The sequence below is a fragment of the Pseudorasbora parva genome, chromosome 24, assembly GCF_024679245.1.
Source record: "Pseudorasbora parva isolate DD20220531a chromosome 24, ASM2467924v1, whole genome shotgun sequence".
Taxonomy (NCBI): domain Eukaryota; kingdom Metazoa; phylum Chordata; class Actinopteri; order Cypriniformes; family Gobionidae; genus Pseudorasbora; species Pseudorasbora parva.
In genome coordinates this window covers 5,858,915-5,877,834 of record NC_090195.1, presented here as the reverse complement: position 1 = coordinate 5,877,834, position 18,920 = coordinate 5,858,915, and the positions used below count along the sequence as shown (strand labels likewise).

The 18,920-nt window shown below is 36.6% G+C and overlaps 1 protein-coding gene across 6 annotated transcripts in view; it reads right to left on the bottom strand.

Moving 5' to 3' along the window:
• Positions 1 to 2,861: 2,861 nt before the first annotated feature.
• sntg1 (syntrophin, gamma 1) overlaps positions 2,862 to 18,920 on the bottom strand; it is a 58,882-nt gene continuing 42,823 nt past the window's right edge. For all 6 annotated transcript variants that reach the window (XM_067435371.1, XM_067435372.1, XM_067435373.1 and 3 more), the window contains 9 exons: positions 18,249 to 18,379; positions 17,655 to 17,784; positions 14,500 to 14,538; positions 13,906 to 14,022; positions 10,886 to 10,957; positions 8,930 to 9,082; positions 7,272 to 7,364; positions 3,950 to 4,060; positions 2,862 to 3,564 (listed from right to left, as the gene is read on the bottom strand). In XM_067435371.1, the coding sequence (XP_067291472.1) occupies positions 3,382 to 3,564; positions 3,950 to 4,060; positions 7,272 to 7,364; positions 8,930 to 9,082; positions 10,886 to 10,957; positions 13,906 to 14,022; positions 14,500 to 14,538; positions 17,655 to 17,784; positions 18,249 to 18,379 (1,029 nt within the window). In that variant the 3' untranslated portion in view covers positions 2,862 to 3,381. The remainder of the gene's footprint in view (positions 3,565 to 3,949; positions 4,061 to 7,271; positions 7,365 to 8,929; positions 9,083 to 10,885; positions 10,958 to 13,905; positions 14,023 to 14,499; positions 14,539 to 17,654; positions 17,785 to 18,248; positions 18,380 to 18,920) is intronic.

The window sequence follows — 18,920 nt, the reverse complement described above, 5'->3', positions numbered from 1 at the left end:
ATAGGGTCAGTTTTAATTTCAAGTTGACTTTATCAGATTAGCAGGGTGACATTTTGACTGCAAAAATTACCAGTTTATGCACTAATATATATTTTAGATATTGGATAATAATAAAAAAATAAAGTCAAACGCTTCTTTGATTAACAAGTATGTCCTTCCCTTGAGAAAGTTCAAACGTGCATCATAGTCACGTCATATCAATCTTATCTTCAGTTACATGATTGAACCTTTAATAAAGTATCAAAATAGGTACAATATGAAAATAATTACATTGTCCCACATTCTCCAGTCTGTTTCTCTAGGCAGTCAGACAGGCGGCCATTTTAGTAGCATTGAGATTTTCTACAGATTAAAACTGAGAATTGGTGTTCGATTTTTGTTGATATGCTTTGTTTATTTAAAAAAAAAAAAAGGGGGACCTGGATACCCAGAAAGCAACTAGTGTTTGGGCCACATCTGGTACATGTGGATTCAACGGGTACCGGATCTGGGCCGACATTATGTTGCTGTCTGGTTATGCTTTGCCAATTTTGGATATCTACGGAGCCTCGCACGTGACATGCCGGAAAATGTTTTTATATCTTGGCCATGAATTACCAATTTGTTCTAACGACTTATTAATTCAAGTTTTACTAATTCATTCCCTCATTAATATCCTATGATATAATACATTTTCCCCTTGATTTGCTAAATCATGGCCATGTTGTAATAATTATTTCCCTCGTTTTAATTAAATCAAAATAAAATATACTAAAATGACAGAACAAATTTAGTTCTTAAATTCGCGGCCACAATATTTATATATATAATGTGACCCTGGACCAAAAAAACGTATGTCATAAGTCACACGGGTATATTTGTGGCAATATGCAACAATACATGGGTCAAAATAATAAATGTTTCTTTTCTGCCAAAAATCATTAGGATATAAAGTAAAGATCATGTTCCATGAAGATATTTTGTACATTTCCTACCGTAAATATATATAAAAAAATATTATTTGTAGTACTATGCATTGCTAAGTACTTCATTTGGACAACTTTAAAGATGATTTTCTCGCTCCCTCTGATTACAGATTTTCAAATAGTTGTATATCGGCCAGATATTGCCCTATCAAACCATATAACAATGGAAACCTTATTGATTTCAGATTATGTAAAAATCTAAATTTCAAACAATTTACTCTTATGACTCTTAGGTTTTGTGCTCCAGGGTCACATATATACAGTCTTGTTCAAAATAATAGCAGTACAATGTGACTAACCAGAATAATCAAGGTTTTTAGTATATTTTTTATTGCTACGTGGCAAACAAGTTACCAGTAGGTTCAGTAGATTGTCATAAAACAAATGAGATCCAGCATTCATGATATGCACGCTCTTAAGGCTGTGCAATTGGGCAATTAGTTGAAAGGGGTGTGTTCAAAAAAATAGCAGTGTCTACCTTTGACTGTACAAACTCAAAACTATTCTGTACAAACATTTTTTTTCTTCTGGGATTTAGCAATCCTGTGAATCACTAAACTAATATTTAGTTGTATGACCACAGTTTTTTAAAACTGCTTGACATCTGTGTGGCATGGAGTCAACCAACTTGTGGCACCTCTCAGCTGTTATTCCACTCCATGATTCTTTAACAAAATTCCACAATTCATTCACATTTCTTGGTTTTGCTTCAGAAACAGCATTTTTGATATCACCCCACAAGTTCTCAATTGGATTAAGGTCTGGAGATTGGGCTGGCCACTTCATAACATTAATTTTGTTGGTTTGGAACCAAGACTTTGCCCGTTTACTAGTGTGTTTTGGGTCATTGTCTTGTTGAAACAACCGTTTCAAGGGCATGTCCTCTTCAGCATAGGGCAACATGACCTCTTCAAGTATTTTAACATATGCAAACTGATCCATGATCCCTGGTATGCGATAAATAGGCCCAACACCATAGTAGGAGAAACATGCCCATATCATGATGCTTGCACCTCCATGCTTCACTGTCTTCACTGTGTACTGTGGCTTGAATTCAGAGTTCGGGGGTCGTCTCACAAACTGCCTGTGGCCCTTGGACCCAAAAAGAACAATTTTACTCTCATCAGTCCACAAAATGTTCCTCCATTTCTCTTTAGGCCAGTTGATGTGTTCTTTGGCAAATTGTAACCTCTTCTGCACATGCCTTTTTTTTAACAGAGGGACTTTGCGGGGGATTCTTGAAAATAGATTAGCTTCACACAGACGTCTTCTAACTGTCACAGTACTTACAGGTAACTCCAGACTGTCTTTGATCATCCTGGAGGTGATCATTGGCTGAGCCTTTGCCATTCTGGTTATTCTTCTATCCATTTTGATGGTTGTCTTCCGTTTTCTTCCACGTCTCTCTGGTTTTGCTCTCCATTTTAAGGCATTGGAGATCATTTTAGCTGAACAGCCTATCATTTTTTGCACCTCTTTATAGGTTTTCCCCTCTCTAATCAACTTTTTAATCAAAGTACGCTGTTCTTCTGAACAATGTCTTGAACGACCCATTTTCCTCAGCTTTCAAATGCATGTTCAACAAGTGTTGGCTTCATCCTTAAATAGGGGCCACCTGATTCACACCTGTTTCTTCACAAAATTGATGACCTCAGTGATTGAATGCCACACTGCTATTTTTTTGAACACACCCCTTTCAACTAATTCAACTAATTGCCCAATTGCACAGCCTTAAGAGCGTGCATATCATGAATGCTGGGTCTCATTTGTTTTCTGAGAATCTACTGAACCTACTGGTAACTTGTTTGCCACGTAGCAATAAAAAATATACTAAAAACCTTGATTATTTTGGTTAGTCACAATGTACTGCTATTATTTTGAACAAGACTGTATTTTTGTCCGCATATCATGTGCAGGGCTTCGTAGGTATCTAACTGACATTCAGAAAATGTGTCTGTTACTATAAATGTAAGTTTAAGATGGCTGGTATTACTCTGGTTAACTAAATTGCCATTTGAAAAAAATGCATCAATAGAGGCTCAAGAACTTCATGGCAGTTTCACAACAGCTTCATTCCAATCGCTAACCAGATTTAATCATATTTTAGAAGTATACACAAAGAAGTGTTCATATAATTTGAATGCAAACAGATATGTCTCAATATCAAAGAGAGGAGTCCAACTTTCTAACAACCCTGCAGCTGAAAGCGATCAAGGAACATCTTTATCTGAAAACATTAATGCTAAAATGCTCGGAATTCAGTCTTGAGTTTCCCATCCGAAGAATATAGCGAGGTTTTCAATGTTACGTACTTGAATTGTCCATTTGAAAGCGGACATCCACTGTCTGTCAGGAATCGTTCCTCTCATCCTACCTTTTCAGTGTCTGGAAGGAGAGGATACGTCACTGGAGTCTGTCAGCTCGTGTATTTGATCTTGGATATCTGTGGTGGGGCGGTTAGGGTGGAAGTCGTGGACACCACGGGGGTCATGGTGGCGTTCCGGCTGCTCACGAACATGGGGTCCAAACACGCCACCTTGGCGGCGAAGAACGCATGGATGCAGTGGAGAACCGCAAAGAGGTTGGAGAATTCCAGTTCCTGGAAGCATCAAAGCGGGAAAATTAACATTAGGCTGCCTCCTTTTTTCCAGCAAACCTTCAAGCAGAAATCAAATCAAACTTGGTGCATGAAAGTGCTCATATTTACAGCCTACAGGGGGAACATAATCAAACAGGAAATTCATATAAACGCACTTTATTTTTATCTGCTTCCTTCAGCTATTTCTTGTGCACTCGCAAGATTATGATGTTTCGAAAAGTTTCCTAAGAATTGAGGTGTGTGATGTTCCTGCTGACGATCCATAAATACCTTTTTTATAGTATACCTGCCTCGGGTATATTAAAATGCTAAAGAGTGAGAAATATTTTGCACTTTCATAAACAGACTATATGAAGTCAATAACATAAGTGAAGAGTAACCTTACTTTTGCTTCAATAAGTTTGGTCTCTTGATTCTGGAACAGGAACTTGATTTTACTCTTTCCATCATCTGATGATCCTTTAAGCTGAGAGAATTTATATCTCCATAGCACTGCCTGTAATGAAGGTTTCAATTATGCATATTAATATACATTTAACTATAGACATGTAAAATATTTTCTACCCAAAAAGTTTGGGAAATTAACTTATGTTGAATTTTTCATACAGCCCAATAAGCAGTTATTATTTATCATTACAACTTTTTTTTCTTCCTTTGACAATGTCATTTTTTAGCTAATAATTATTTTGCATATTTTAGACAAACAGCGCAGGCACTTCATATACACTATATGACCAAAAGTTTTGGGATGCCTGCCTTTACGTGCACACAAACTTTAATGACATCCCATTCATAATGCTCTAATAAATCCCAAAGGTGTTCTGTCGGGTTGAGGTCAGGACTCTGTGCAGGCCATTCAAGTTCCTCCACACCTAACTCGCTCATCCATGTCTTTATGGACCTTGCTTTGTGCACTGGTGCGCAGTCATGTTGGAACAGGAAGGGGCCATCCCCAAACTGTTCCCACAAAGTTGGGAGCATGAAACTGCCCAAAATGTCTTGATATGCTGAAGCATTAAGAGTTCCTTTTACTGGAACTAAAGTGCCAAGCCCAGCCACATGAAAAAAAAACACACACACCATAATCCCCCTCCACCAAACTTTACACTTGGCACAATGCAGTCAAGCAAGTACTGTTCTCCTGGCAACCGCCAAACCCAGACTCGTCCATCGGGTTGCCACAGAGAAGCATGATTCGTCACACCAAAGAAAACGTCCCTACTGCTCTAGAGTCCAGTGGCGGTTGCTTTACTCCACTGCATCCGACACTTTGCATTGCACTTGGTGATGTAAGGCTTAAATGAGCTGCTCAGCAATGGAAACCCATTTCATGAAGCTCTCTACACACTGTTCTTGAGCTAATCTGAAAGCCACACGAAGTTTGGAGGTCTGTAGCTATTGACTATTGCAGAAAGTTGGCATCTACCTCAGCATGCGCTGACCCCGCTCTGTGATTTTACGTGGCCTACCCCTTCGTGGCTGAGTTGTTGTTGTTCCCAAATGCTTCCACTTTGTTATAACACCACTATCAGTTGACTGTGGAACATAAATAATGAGGAAATTTCACATATGGACTTATTGCACAGGTGGACACCTATCACGGCACCACGCTTGAGTTCTCTGAGCTCCTGAAAGCGACCCATTCTTTCACAGATGTAGAAGTGTCTGCATGTCTAGGTGCTTGATTTTATACACCTGTGGTCATGGAAGAGATTGGAACACCTAAATTCAATAGTTTGGAAGGGTGTCCCAATACCTTTGGCAATATAATGCATATATGAAGATTTTATTCCTCATATTTTCATATGGCTGTTTTAATGTGCGGCATATTTCCCATATGTGCCACAGCATGAACTTCTGGAGCTAAATAAACATCCTACTACTAGATACTCTCGATATATGAACATGCTAGATAAACATGCAGAATAAAAGTTGATCGGAGATCGTTGAACCTGTAGAGAAAAGAAGCATTTGTTGAGTTTCCCTCAGGTTTAACCAATGGGTTTTTAGAATAGAAATGGGACATTTTTGAGTAAAAGAAAGTCTGTGGTGAACATGACTAGAAGAGACTTGGATGTTTTGTTCTATCACATAAATTATACATCTAAAGGGCATTTTGAAGCTTCTATGTTTTCTATGTTGAAGTTGAAAAATAAGGACTTGCTATCATAAAGATAGAGTTTATGTGCATGAATCAAAAACCATTGTAAACCTTATTTAGCAAACTTGACAATAATAGCAACACAATATATCGTTCAAAGGTTTGGGGTCGGTAAACTTTTTAAAATGTTTTTGAATGTTTTATGCTCACAAGGCTGCATTTATGTTATTAGATTACAGTTAAAACAGTAATATTGTAGCCTAGAAATCTAGACGCACCCTAGCAACAGCAAATCTAATCTCCCCGCGAGTGTCGTCTAGCAACTCTCAATACCCATCTGAGCTGTATTCGCCAAACTCTTGCCGGACCAATCACATCGTGTATAGAGTCGGTGGGCGGGGCAATAATGACGACGGCCGAGTTGCGCTTGCGTGCTTCTAGTAAACACAGAAACTGGCGAACGGCGGCGGTCTTTCGAATCAGCTTTGACCGCGACTCTGGAAGACTTGGAGTTAAGCTTTTCTCTGAGAAAAGAACAAAGAACGGCACTGAAGTCATTCTTAAAAAGGGAAGATGTGTTCGGGGTTTTGCTGACCGGATACGGCGAATGTTTAATCTATCAACGAGCTCCGCTTCACCTTCGTTGCTCTGGTTGGTTGTAGCGCTATCCTATCGCGTGCAGAGGGAGTTTGAAAGACAACCGTTTATCCGCCCCTCAGATTGAGCTGTCAATGGTGAGTTTCCAGACCAAACATCTTGATGTGCGTCTGGCTTGTCAGGCTAGTAATATTGTGAAATATTTTAAAATATAATTTATTATGTGATCAAAAATGTGTAAATTTCCAGCATCATTACTCCAGTCTTCAGTGTCACATGATCCTTCAGAAATCATTCTATTATGATGTCTTGCTACTCAAGAGACATGTATTATTATTATTATATGTTGGTGAAAACTGACATTTTCAGCATTTTTGGATATATATTTATTTATTTGAATTAGGAATCCTTAGCAACATTATTTATAAATGTATTTTCTGTCACTTGATCAGTTAAATTCATCTCATAGAAAAAAATATTTCATTCAAAAAAGAAAATCTTACCCCAGATTTTAAAACTAGTGTATATTCTTTAAAAAACAACAACAATGGCTTCAAAGTTCACATTTCTAAAATTCTAAAATAAAAAATTTATATCACAACAGAACTGCTCTATTGGTTTAAAGATTAACTGGAAAGCAACATTTTTAATACACCAAAAGACACTTTTTTGATACATGCAAAGTGTTCATTCTGAATCTTGTTTGAATGAAAATATAATTTTTAATAGGGCACTGTTTAAGAATCACTCACACAGAGTGACAGCATTTTGACAGAGTGTTAATGGTCTCAGCAACTACATCAAAATATGTGTTTATGTATGTTTACTCAATACAGTTGACAGCATGTTGCTATAAATGTTTAGTGTGATATAAATACAGAGCACATAGCAACAGAGTAGCTAATGAGAACTTAATAATAATCAGTCACCATGTATTTTCCTTTTTTAATAAAAAAAAAGTAAATTGTACTTTTTCTTTTGAATTGAAACTGAAGGTTACACGTCTCACCTTTGACGCGGCGTCGAAGCACACGAAGCCCATGCTGAAATCAATGGTGAGTCCCATGAGATGACTGTCCACAATGCAAGCGTATGTTTTACACTGAAACAGGAGATGCTTGGCATTGTTAATCCGACACGAGGCAAACTGGCACACACAAACATCTCCATCTCTTAAATGTTTAATTAGGATGATAAGTGTCGTACATAATTATTTTGGGAGGAAAAATAAACAAGCGTTTTTTTTGGCACGAGGCACGGTCGCTGCGTTAGTTTGGTTTAGTGGGACAAATTGGCAGCGATTTTATTTATGCCATCGTGTTTTTCACGAATGTGTAACAGTTGCAGGAAATGGTCCTGTTATTGTCTTGCTAGAATACTGAATATAGATTTGCCTCAGTGCTACAGGACTAGAAATGCCATTTTTTATGAAATATACATAATTTGATCCTATACATGGATCAGTGGGATATTCTTCAACTATGGACAAATCCATTGGACTTTAAAAACACACAGTGTTAAAAGACTTTTCACACTACGAATAATGTCCAACAGTGTATTTACATGACTTACATAAGCTAAATATCATTTACACTAAATCTCAAAGTATTTATTGTACTATATCCAGTGTTCTGTAATGTTTTTAGGAAAGAAATTGGGCTAATTTCTAGAATTGTATATATCCACATAACTAAACAATACTTTTACACCAGCGTTAACTAAAAACAAAATATTTCTGTTCATTGAAATAAAGCTTAAATATAATAAAATATAAATATTACTTGAAAAATGTGGCAATAAACTGATTAAGTTAATGCACTTACATTATTAAAAGGAAAAAATACAAACTAAAACTAAATTAAACCTAATTAGAATATAACGAGGCACATAACAAAATGACACAAAAAAAACTAAAATTAACATAAAAATATTACAAATATGTAATATATTTAACACTGCATTATTTTGACACAATTACAAATTAAATGGAAACGATGCCAAATAAAAATATTTTGTTCATAAGTGATGTTATAGTCTTCACAAATTATGCCTTTTAATTCATCTCAAACTTTACGCTTAAAACAAAAAAATGTATGTGTGTGTGTGTGCTTTATTTTCACATTAAAAACTTAAGAGTTTAAATATTTTAAAAGTTTTTCGAAAAATTGATTCATATTTTTATGATGGATTTTCATATTTACGTATGAAAATTTGGATCAAGAACAAGGGAAAACCAAAACTGTTAAAAATGTGACCTTTCTAAAACAAAAAGGGAAGAGTTGAATTATGTTTGGATAGAAAACAACAGCTGGGATATGAAAGTGCATGTCGCTGAACAAACAGGTTAAAGCCAAGATTAGATTATATTAATATCTCCAAACAAAAGTGTTTACATAGTGCGCTTTTGAACAATGTGTTTCCTTCAAGTACTGATTAACAAATCACACTTAATCTCTCTTTGGCACGGCCTCAATCACTCAGAGTTTGTGTTGTTCAGACGGCGCCCAACATTGCCTGGCAGGTGCAGTTTTATTGGCCACGATCTGATCTCAGCTCTGTCTGTTTACCGTGCCAAGCAAAGAGATGTAACTAGACGTACATCAACACTGAATTTGTCTCATTTCATTTAGTCTGAGTAAAACGAGTTTAGATTGGCGGGTTCTCTACCTGTATTCGTTCCACTTCGAAGAAGGTGGCCATCTGAAAGGCTTTCTCCCACAGAAGCAGCTCACATTCCAGCTCCACGCTGAAGAAGATGTCCTCTCCAGAGTCCGTCTGAACACTGAAGCAGTGCTTCCGCTTGTCCACCAGCTCACTGTCCTAAAATAAGGGATATAGTTAGAATGTGAAACATAGCGATGATTGGCTCATTCTCAAGAACATTTGACAAAAATCAAGCGTAGCATCATTTCTGGTCATGTTAGTCAAGCTGGCATCATCTGACTGTCAGCTGATCACTTCTACCTATAGGAATACGACGTCTATCACAGTATACATATATAAGCTCCTCCTTCAGTTCTATCAGCAGTTTCTCCAGAGCTCATTTACCCTCCTCCTTCTCCAGCTCCTCCTCTCGTCCAGTCAGGATTTGGTATTCTGATTCCCCTTGAATCAGACGAATGAAAATAGGAGTCTGCACTTAAAAGTGTCATAAACTGGCTTTAAAAAAAATGTATACTGTTGTCTGAGGTCAACTAATGACGTTTGTGTGGTTTTAACATTCAAAAACAACATAATTATTAAGTAATAGGCTATTTTCTACACTGGTTTTGAGGCTCTCTCCTGAACGCTGGGTTTTGATGGGCGTGCCGCACTGGAGACTTGGAAGTAAACGCCCACGGCTAGGATTGGATAAGATTTGCATATTTAATGAGCTTCAGCTCCCCTGTCAGTTCAGTTCACATGAGTGAGGGATTGTTTTGAAACAGCAACCGGAATGATTCTCTCGATCACAGGGCTCGTAAACGTCTTTATCAAACAAACACAATGATTTATTTCTCATCCAACCGCGATTGATTGGACTATTATTTTTGTATTACTTGGCCCACCCGATCGGTAGATATAACCACGAACCGCACGCACCCACACACACACGTGCACGTGTCCAGATCAAGAAAGGAATATAATTTCACTATTTAAGATTCACCGGCCTGCAGACGGGCGTACGTTTTGGTAGTCCGTCTGGAAAACACACAGCCCCAGGACTACTATTACATATAAAAAAGACATTCTACTCACATAAGTGTGTTGCACTATTCCTGTCGGATCCAATACAGAAGGCACAGCATTGTGTTACAATCTCAATATGTCTGCACCAGTATTGACCTGAGACTTGTTTACAAACGATTCGGCAGTGAAATGAAGTGAACACGCATACATGTCTTCCTCACGTCAGCTGGTATTTCATTTAAAAAATGAAGTATGACACATTCCTAATATTAAGATCCGAAGGAAGCTTATGCAGCGACTGTTTTTCCACAACCAGGAAAAGCGCAATATCTTGCTATCTTCTTCGGCATGTTTATTGCTGCTGGCTAGCGTGATCCGAACAGCTCCATGAGTCGGTGGTTAGGGCTAAGGAATTACACGTGATTATTATTCTGTAGAGGCATGTTTCGTCACACGATGATAAAGATTCGCACACGATAGTTTTCTGGGCGTGGTGTCTATAAAAGCTTTTCTTTGACTAACTATGAAGTTTTCAGCTCTGAAACTTACAGGATATTCTTATATTACCATCAAATACCATTACATATCAAAAGCCTCAAGGAAAAGTTGATTTCTCAATTCATCACCCCTTTAAAGCATTTCTCTTTTCCTTAGCTTTTACATTGTAATGTCTTGTTTTGTTGTTCTCTGCTTCTTTTGTCTGTATTTTACATCTCTTTGGTCAGCCTTGTTGCTGTTTAACAAATGTATGTATTTGAATTATAATAATGTATTATATATATATATATATATATATATATATATATATATATATATATATATATATATATATATATATATATATATATATATATATATACACACACACACCGGTAAAAAAAGTATTAGCACACAAAATTCACAGTGTCGGTTATAATGTGTGAAAGTCTTAATGTGGGAGTATTAAAGCTGTACCTTCAGTATCTTGAACATGATCTCGTAGACGGTGAAGCTTTTCTCCGCTCTGGTCCAGTCCCAGGTGGTGACCTAGAGGGGTGTAGACTGCTGTCAGTCTCCAGAAGTCACACACACATTATTCAGCTCAGTCAGAGAATGCGCTCTCACTGTGTCCCTAAAGGGCTGATTCAAATGCTACATGAAATAAACAACGTCCTGCTCGTCGATGAAAGAGGGAAAACCCCCCGAGATCTCGTGTGTGAGAATGAGCCATGCTGAGCATCTGCAGTAACCTCTAATACCCAAAGGCCAGTGGAGACGGATCATGATGGAACAGAGAACTCAGGAGTGTTTCCTTCAGACTGAAGTGGCTCAGAGCAGTTTTCAAATGTCAGAATAGCAGTCAAAAACAGACACGCACGCACGCACGCACGCACGCACGCACACACACACCTAAAGATCATCTAAGACCTCCTTGATGCATGGAAAAAGACAGGGTATAGTTGGTTAAACTATATAGTTGGTCATTATTATCATAAATATTAGTATAAATATGATAATAAATACAAATAATAATACATTCTAAAAAAATAAAATATATATTTTTTAAATAAATCATTTGAAAAATATAATAATACATTCAATTAATTGAATAAATACCAGTAAATTCAATAATAATAACAATAAAACATTTCTTGTCTTACTGTGTATGATTCATCAGGACATGTTATTTGTTGTTTGTCCAAGAATTATCGTTTCTAATAATACGGTAATACAAAATCAATTTTTTTATTAATAAACGAATTTAAGTAATTCAATAATATTTCAATAATTCAATAATAATAATAATAATAATAACAACAATACCAACCTTTATACTTAATATATCTCTGGGTTGGTTTTAATAATATATTTTTTTATATAATAATTTGACAAATATAATTAATTTAATAAATAAATGTTATAATAAATCCTTTTTAGTTTCTTTTCACATGTTTCTGGTCTTATTCATACAACAATGTTGTTACTGCCAATAAAATAAAATGATGAAATGCATTTCAGTTTCATAAAGACTCTTTATTCTACAACCTACAGTGACATATAGAGACACTTTTCTTTATCCTCTAAATTCCCAGTTGCTAATATCAAGTCATCCTTTTTTTCTGTCAAGTCACTTTTTTTTCAGCTTGAGTGTCCTGAAATTATGAAGCAATAGTTTCTGATCCCGGTTTATCCCATGTTGAACATACAAATCCATCTTAACCCACCTCTTGCACCTGAACTCTTTTCATGTCAAAGATGCTTTGAAATTGAACTTTCCTCAAAAGGCATCATGTCAAGTGTTTATTGCCCTGAACAAGCTGAAAAAAACCTGAGAGAGCCTTTGCACAAACTGCTGAGCGGTCAAAGTTCTCTCCAATGTAATTTTGCATCTGCGTATCCCATAATAGGTTTCACGTCCAAACTTTTGATCTTCCTCCCACTCCACCGCCAAATTACGTTTAATAGCAGATTGGATGAAGCTCTTTGATGTCTCGATCTCTTCAGGGTAAATTAATTAAGTGCCAACATCTACAAGCAATTCCTCATTTCATCAGGACCGTACCATCTGATGAGAAATACAGGGGGAGTCCGAGAGTTAAACGCCACTGTTATCAGTGTTATCTCCATATTAGGAGAGGCTTACCTTTAACTTCTTAGATTATTATTCATGTTTTAGTCCAAATTATAATTGCGATGAAGGCGTTTATGTTAATTGCTGATTGTGTACGGAGATTAGGCTTTATTGAATGGAGGTGTGAGAGCATCAGGTTAGGTGATTTAGCCCGCGGCGGAACAGATTAATGGATTTCATAAAGTCGATAATAACTCAAGCAAATAATGTGGACACTAACTGTTCAGGAGTGAAAACTAATTATTTAAAAAAAAATTGGTCCTCTAAACTGTTAATCCGTAATCATTTACTTATTCTTATGTTATTCCATGTTATTTTAGTTATATAAAATTATAGCATTCATAATATATATAAGATTTTAAATGACAGTTTTTGAGCTCCAGTAGCTCGTCTGTTTGATTGGACCACACAGACCAGCCTTATCTCCCCACGTGCATCAATGAGCCTTGGCCGCCCATGACCCTGTGGCCGGTTCTCCACTGTTCCTTCCTTGGAGCACTTTTGATAGATACTGACCACTGCAGACCGGGAACAGCCCACAAGAGCTGCAGTTTTGGAGATTTTTGGAGTCTTTATTTTATGTTTAGTTTATATATATATATATATAATTATTTTTATTTTTTTTATTTTTTTTGAGGCAAAATATCTAATTTCTCTCAAGTTTTCCATTGAATATTCTATTTTATTTTAATTCAGCTTTATTTAAATTAAGGAAAATATTTATTAATAGTTTTAGTTTACAATAACAACACTGACATGCTGAGTTTTTTTTAAAGAAAAAATTACAAATAATTTTTTTTACAAAAGTTTACAGTGTTCATGATTGTTGCTCAAAACAGCTCCATTACATTAATCTATATTACTTGTATGCTATATTCCCAAGTCATGAGATAATATTGGGTGACTAAAACATGAAAATGTAGCGCTAATAGTATCTGAATACACCCGAGTACTTCGGGTGATACTGACCAAGTACTTCCGGCGAGATTCTAAAGCGTGCTTACGATGGACGCTTTATTATCCCATGAGGCAATGGGAGAGGATTTGTGAATGTCCACAAAAAAAAAAAAAAAAAAAAAACAGTATAGAGGTTTTAAACGAGGGAAGGACTAATGACAGAATATGCCTTTTGTGCAAGTATTCCTTTAACAATTCTTCAGTGCAATAAACTGCTAACAACTGAACTCAGGAAAAGATTCAACGAGACTCTGATGTGCTCTCATAATGCTCAATATTTTTTTTTAGCCAAAGTTGCCCCGAGTAGAACAAATATTGCGAGCATATGCTAAATATAAAATCATATAAAAGTCAGCAACTGAAACCGAAAGGCTCTTGAAGCAGTAAATCATGCAGAAGAACTCACCGGAGGTGCGGAGAATTTGAAGAGAGACGAACCCCTCAAGGCGAGAAACTTTGGTGTGTACATTCGGTCCTGAACAGAATCTTGTTCTTTCTCATCTACCCAGCCCATATATATGATCTAAACGACAGAAAAATACAAAAGAAGAATGTGTCAAATAGGTTACAGAAGAACTAAGGCATTCTGAGTAATTACTCTGCATGGAATTCTCCACATTTCTCGCTTTACATTCACCAAATCAAACATTCGTCAAATAATTAATTCTAATTCAAAGCTTGGTCATTTAAATGTCACAACACTCCGGCGTGAGAGGTCATGGACTAAAATCGGACAGAGCATGTATCTGTCAGTGTGTGTGATGTCAGATGGATTCGGAGAATCTCAATGCCCTGTGATCTTTCTGCAGGGCACATGCATCACAGCGCATGAGGAACCGAGGGTCTTGTCAGAAAACATCATCGTGGGGCTTCATTCAAGTGCGGTGAGCACTTCAACCACACACTCTTTCAGGGCCTTATCTGGATCGCGGCAGGATTTCTGTCACTCTTTCATGGTCCAGTTCGCACCTTCTAAACCTTTCACATTCAGTTTCCTTACCTGCTGGTTTACTGGAAAGTTTCTGTTTATCTTCTTCACCTGCAATATAGTTAGAAAGATTTAACAGATTATATTTTTAAAATGTGCTTAGGTAAAAAAACAAATTGAAATACATGAATAAATAAATAAATATATAAATATATAAATATATATATATATATATATATATATATATATATATATATATATATATATATATATATATAAAAATATACATATTTTAAAAAGATACACAGATACACACACACACACGCACACACCCACACACACCTTTAAATATATTTGATATATTTATAACAAAGAAGGTTGTTAAGCTCTTCAGCAGGAAAGATTCTTTTTCTTTCAGGTGCGTAGAGCCAGAGAAGGGTAGACTTAAGCAAAACAAAAGAGATGGCTGACCGCACACTGAATCCAAAAAAGACTAAAAAGTCTAAGAAACTATATCATTTTTATTTTTTCAATTGCATGGTGCAATAAAGTGCAAAGTGCAAGTGCGTTAAAAACAGAGGAGCATGAGCAAACGTTTCAGCAAGTTGCTATCCTCAGTGCTCTGTCTTATATATTTATAACAATAATAATATAGATTTACAATATATTTAAAGATAGTGTGTGCAATATAAGTAATAGATTAAATGTTTATATAAATAAATATTTATACATTTAATTTTTAAATGTAGAAATATATTTTTTTAATCTTTGTTTTAATTGTATATATTCTTTTTTTAAATCTATATACCTTTACAAATATTTTTCAATTTAGAATAATGGTAAGTTTTCAATAAGGTCTCATTTATTACCATTAACTAATGAATTAACTAACATGAACTAACCCCGAGCGGCACTTTTGTTCATCTTTGTTAATGTTAGTTAATAAAAATACAGCAACACACATTGTGTGTTAACAGAGCATTAACTAATGTTAACAAATACAACTTTTGATTTTAATAATGTTATTAGAAAATGTTGAAATCAACATTAACAAAGATGAATAAATGCAATTCATTATTAGTTACTAGTGTAAACTAATGAAACCTTATTGTAAAGAGTTACCAGAATTATATATATTTTAAATATATTTAAATGTGATATGCAGTCAACAGGCCTATACATTTTTTGGGATGAAATCTAGAAATGCTGAGCATTTACAGGTACCAGCTGTTTGTTCCACCAATGGAAGACGAATGTAGTTTTTTACATTTTACATTTAGCAGATGGTTTTATCCAAAGCGACTAGCAAGATAAGGAACATTGCACATAATTTACAGTATCATAAGTCTACTAAGTGCAATAAACACCAAGCATGGACTTTAGGGACGAAAATAATCCACAAAACTACAACGTGACCCCTTTAATACCGAGGTTTTATGAAACCTTTTAAATTGAAGGTCATACGTCTCTCTCCCTCAACAACCTCTGATTCTTGACTGCAAGGAGATTTTCTAGACATCTCAATCATAAATCATCACAAAAGGCCAGTGAAGAACGGCAATCTGCTTCACAGATATAAAATAAAGCGCTGTGGTGATCACCGAATGACCTTTACCGTGTTTCAGACAATTATTCAAGTAGCAGATAAAAGAACACCATAAATCGTGTGTGTTTCAGACCAGCTAAGGTACTAGCGCTTCCAGAACCCAGGAGAGAGTCGTCGCTGCTGTGAAGCTTATTAAAGATTAACATTCTTACTAGCTTCATTACCCACGTAACCCCGGCCAGTCACCGCTGCCTCACAAATGACTCTAATAGTTCCATTTGAATGTGGAATGAGGCTTTATCTTCCTCGCAGGAAATGGACTGAAAGCTCATCCAGATGGTCCCTCCGCAGGATAATCCAAAGCAAACGTTATAGTACATTGTTGTGAGGAGAAAACGTATCTTCTTTGAGTGGATTTTTGGCAAATGCTAAACATACCGAAAATAAAATGAACGCAAGATGGAAAATGGAGGATTTTTGCATGGGGATGCTCATAAGTGAGTGATCTGGGCCACGAGGCACACACACTGTGTTCCCTAGTAATTAAGAGTGAAATCCTTCATTGTGCGGGGAAATGCCATTTTAAGGCCTTAATCTACTGCAATGAGAGGATTACAACACATGACCTGCCTGGCGAAATTCACCATCTTCCTAATGGAGCATAAATGTACTTTATCGTTGTCTCTTCAGTTGATTCAGGCACAAATTGGCTCGGTACTCTCTACTGCTTGCTCTCCAGACAAACTAAAGCACTATAAAGGCCTTGATATACGTCAATTTTAATTGGAGAACCAATTAGTGTGATGTATTTTTGAACAAAATCAGGTCAAGTGTGTTGGTTTCTGGAGTTCGAAACACCTTATCAAACCTCTGGCTGGCAGCGTTGAACTACTATTGGTCCGTCACAGTGATGTAATAGGTAGGTGTGGCTCTGAGGCTCCGCCTTCTTTGAAGAGTAAATTTTCTCCGGTTCATTTCTTCCGCGAGTAAAAGCATGAACACGCTGGAGAGTTGCTAAATGAAACTGAAAACGACACTAAGTGAATGACACTTACACTGTTTTTTATATTTAATACTGTAAAGTTGCTTGCTTTAAAGTGATCTACTGTAAACTAGTGTTGTCAATCAATTTAAAACAAATTAATCGCACATTGCTTCTGTAATTAATCACGATAATTAATATTTTTATATTGTACTAATCTCGTGGTTACTCTGCAAATGAATGTAGAAACAATTCAAAGACAGTATAGTTTAAATGTGTTGTAATGGCATCTTTTTATGAATGAAGGCCAGTATCACTGATACAAATACAGCTACTGATGATGTCTCTATGAAATAGATTTTTTTTTTCAACATGAATGATAGACATTTAACATTACAGTATAATTGAAAGCTATCAATAATGCTGGTTCTGATAGAAATGTGTCAGAATACACAGTGCATTGCAATTTATTGTGTATGGGGCTGCACAGCCGCAGACCGGTCAGGGTGCCCATGCTGACCCCTGACCCCGCCGAAAGCGCCAACAGTTGCACATGAGCATCAGAACTGGAGCACGGAGCAATGGAAGAAGGTGGCCTGGTCTGATGAATCACGTTTTCAGTTTTAATATAAGCAATCACTGTTTGTATAAGAATTGATGTGCCACACTTGCACCATGCTGAAACTGCAGTGTACTCACATTGTGCTTGGTGAGGAGAGAAATGTTAGTGGCTAATGCTTGCAGCCAGTCGGTGCATTCGTCAGTACTCGGGCACTGAATGACCCCGCTGCACACCCCATCCACAGCAACCACTTGAAACGAACTTTGCCTGAAGAAATCAAAAATATGCACACTCAAGAGACATTCCTCAAAATGAAAAATATAGCTAACTAATATCTAATTCTCCTTTTTCAATTAGTTTAATTCAAAGCACTTTAAAAACAGACTGATTTAATTCAATCCAATTTAAGAGTTTTCAATTACGTCCCACTTGATGTGCAAAAAGGTCTCATTTCAAATAGCTTAACCTCATCAAAGTTTGTATTTGGTATTAAAGGTCTAATGCTGTTCATTTGGGAATGGCTGTGAATTAATATAACCCTTAAAAAGAACGAATCAAAGAGAATCCTGTGTGACTAGAATACAAACTGAATTACCAGATGAAAGCAAGAGCGAAATGCATCACATCAGGCACTGCAACTCAACAAACCACTGTAAATACTAGCAAAGCTAGAGACAAAGTAAAGGCAAACAAAACACAGATGTTTCTTGTTCGGTTGTTGCTCAGCTCACCTGCAAACGTCAGTACCTGGGACGTACTGGGACAGACGGGCGTGCAATAGGGGGATGAGTCGAAGATCCACCCATCTCTTCTCCCAGCGCAACCCCGGAGACATCGGCCAAGACGAGCAAGACAATGTGTCCTGCCACAGATACATCAGATACTCAGAGAATTATTATTATTTTGTAAAAAAAAATATTTATGGCAGTCCTAATTTCTTTGCATTCAAACGTTAAACTATAAGGCTTTTATTTTGATGGAAAACTGTAGGAAGACCTTAAAGCTTCTCTTTTGTTGATAAAAGATTTATAAAATGATTCTAAAATTCACTATCTTGACCCAGATGGGTAGATATAGATGGCATGGATGGATAGATGGATAGATGGGTCGGTGGATTGAATGAATGGTTGGATGGATGTGTGGATGAATGGATGCGTGCATGGATGGATGGGTCGGTGGATTGAATGAATGGTGTGATGGATGTGTGGATGGATGGATGGATGGATGTGTGGATGGATGGATGGATGGATGGGTGAGTGAGTGTATTGGATGAATGGATGTGTGGATGGATAATAGATGGATAAATTGATAAATAGATGGATAGATTAATTGGTGGGTGGATGAATAAATGGGTGGATTGGATGGTTGGATGAACGGTGGATGGATGCATTGATGGATGGTTG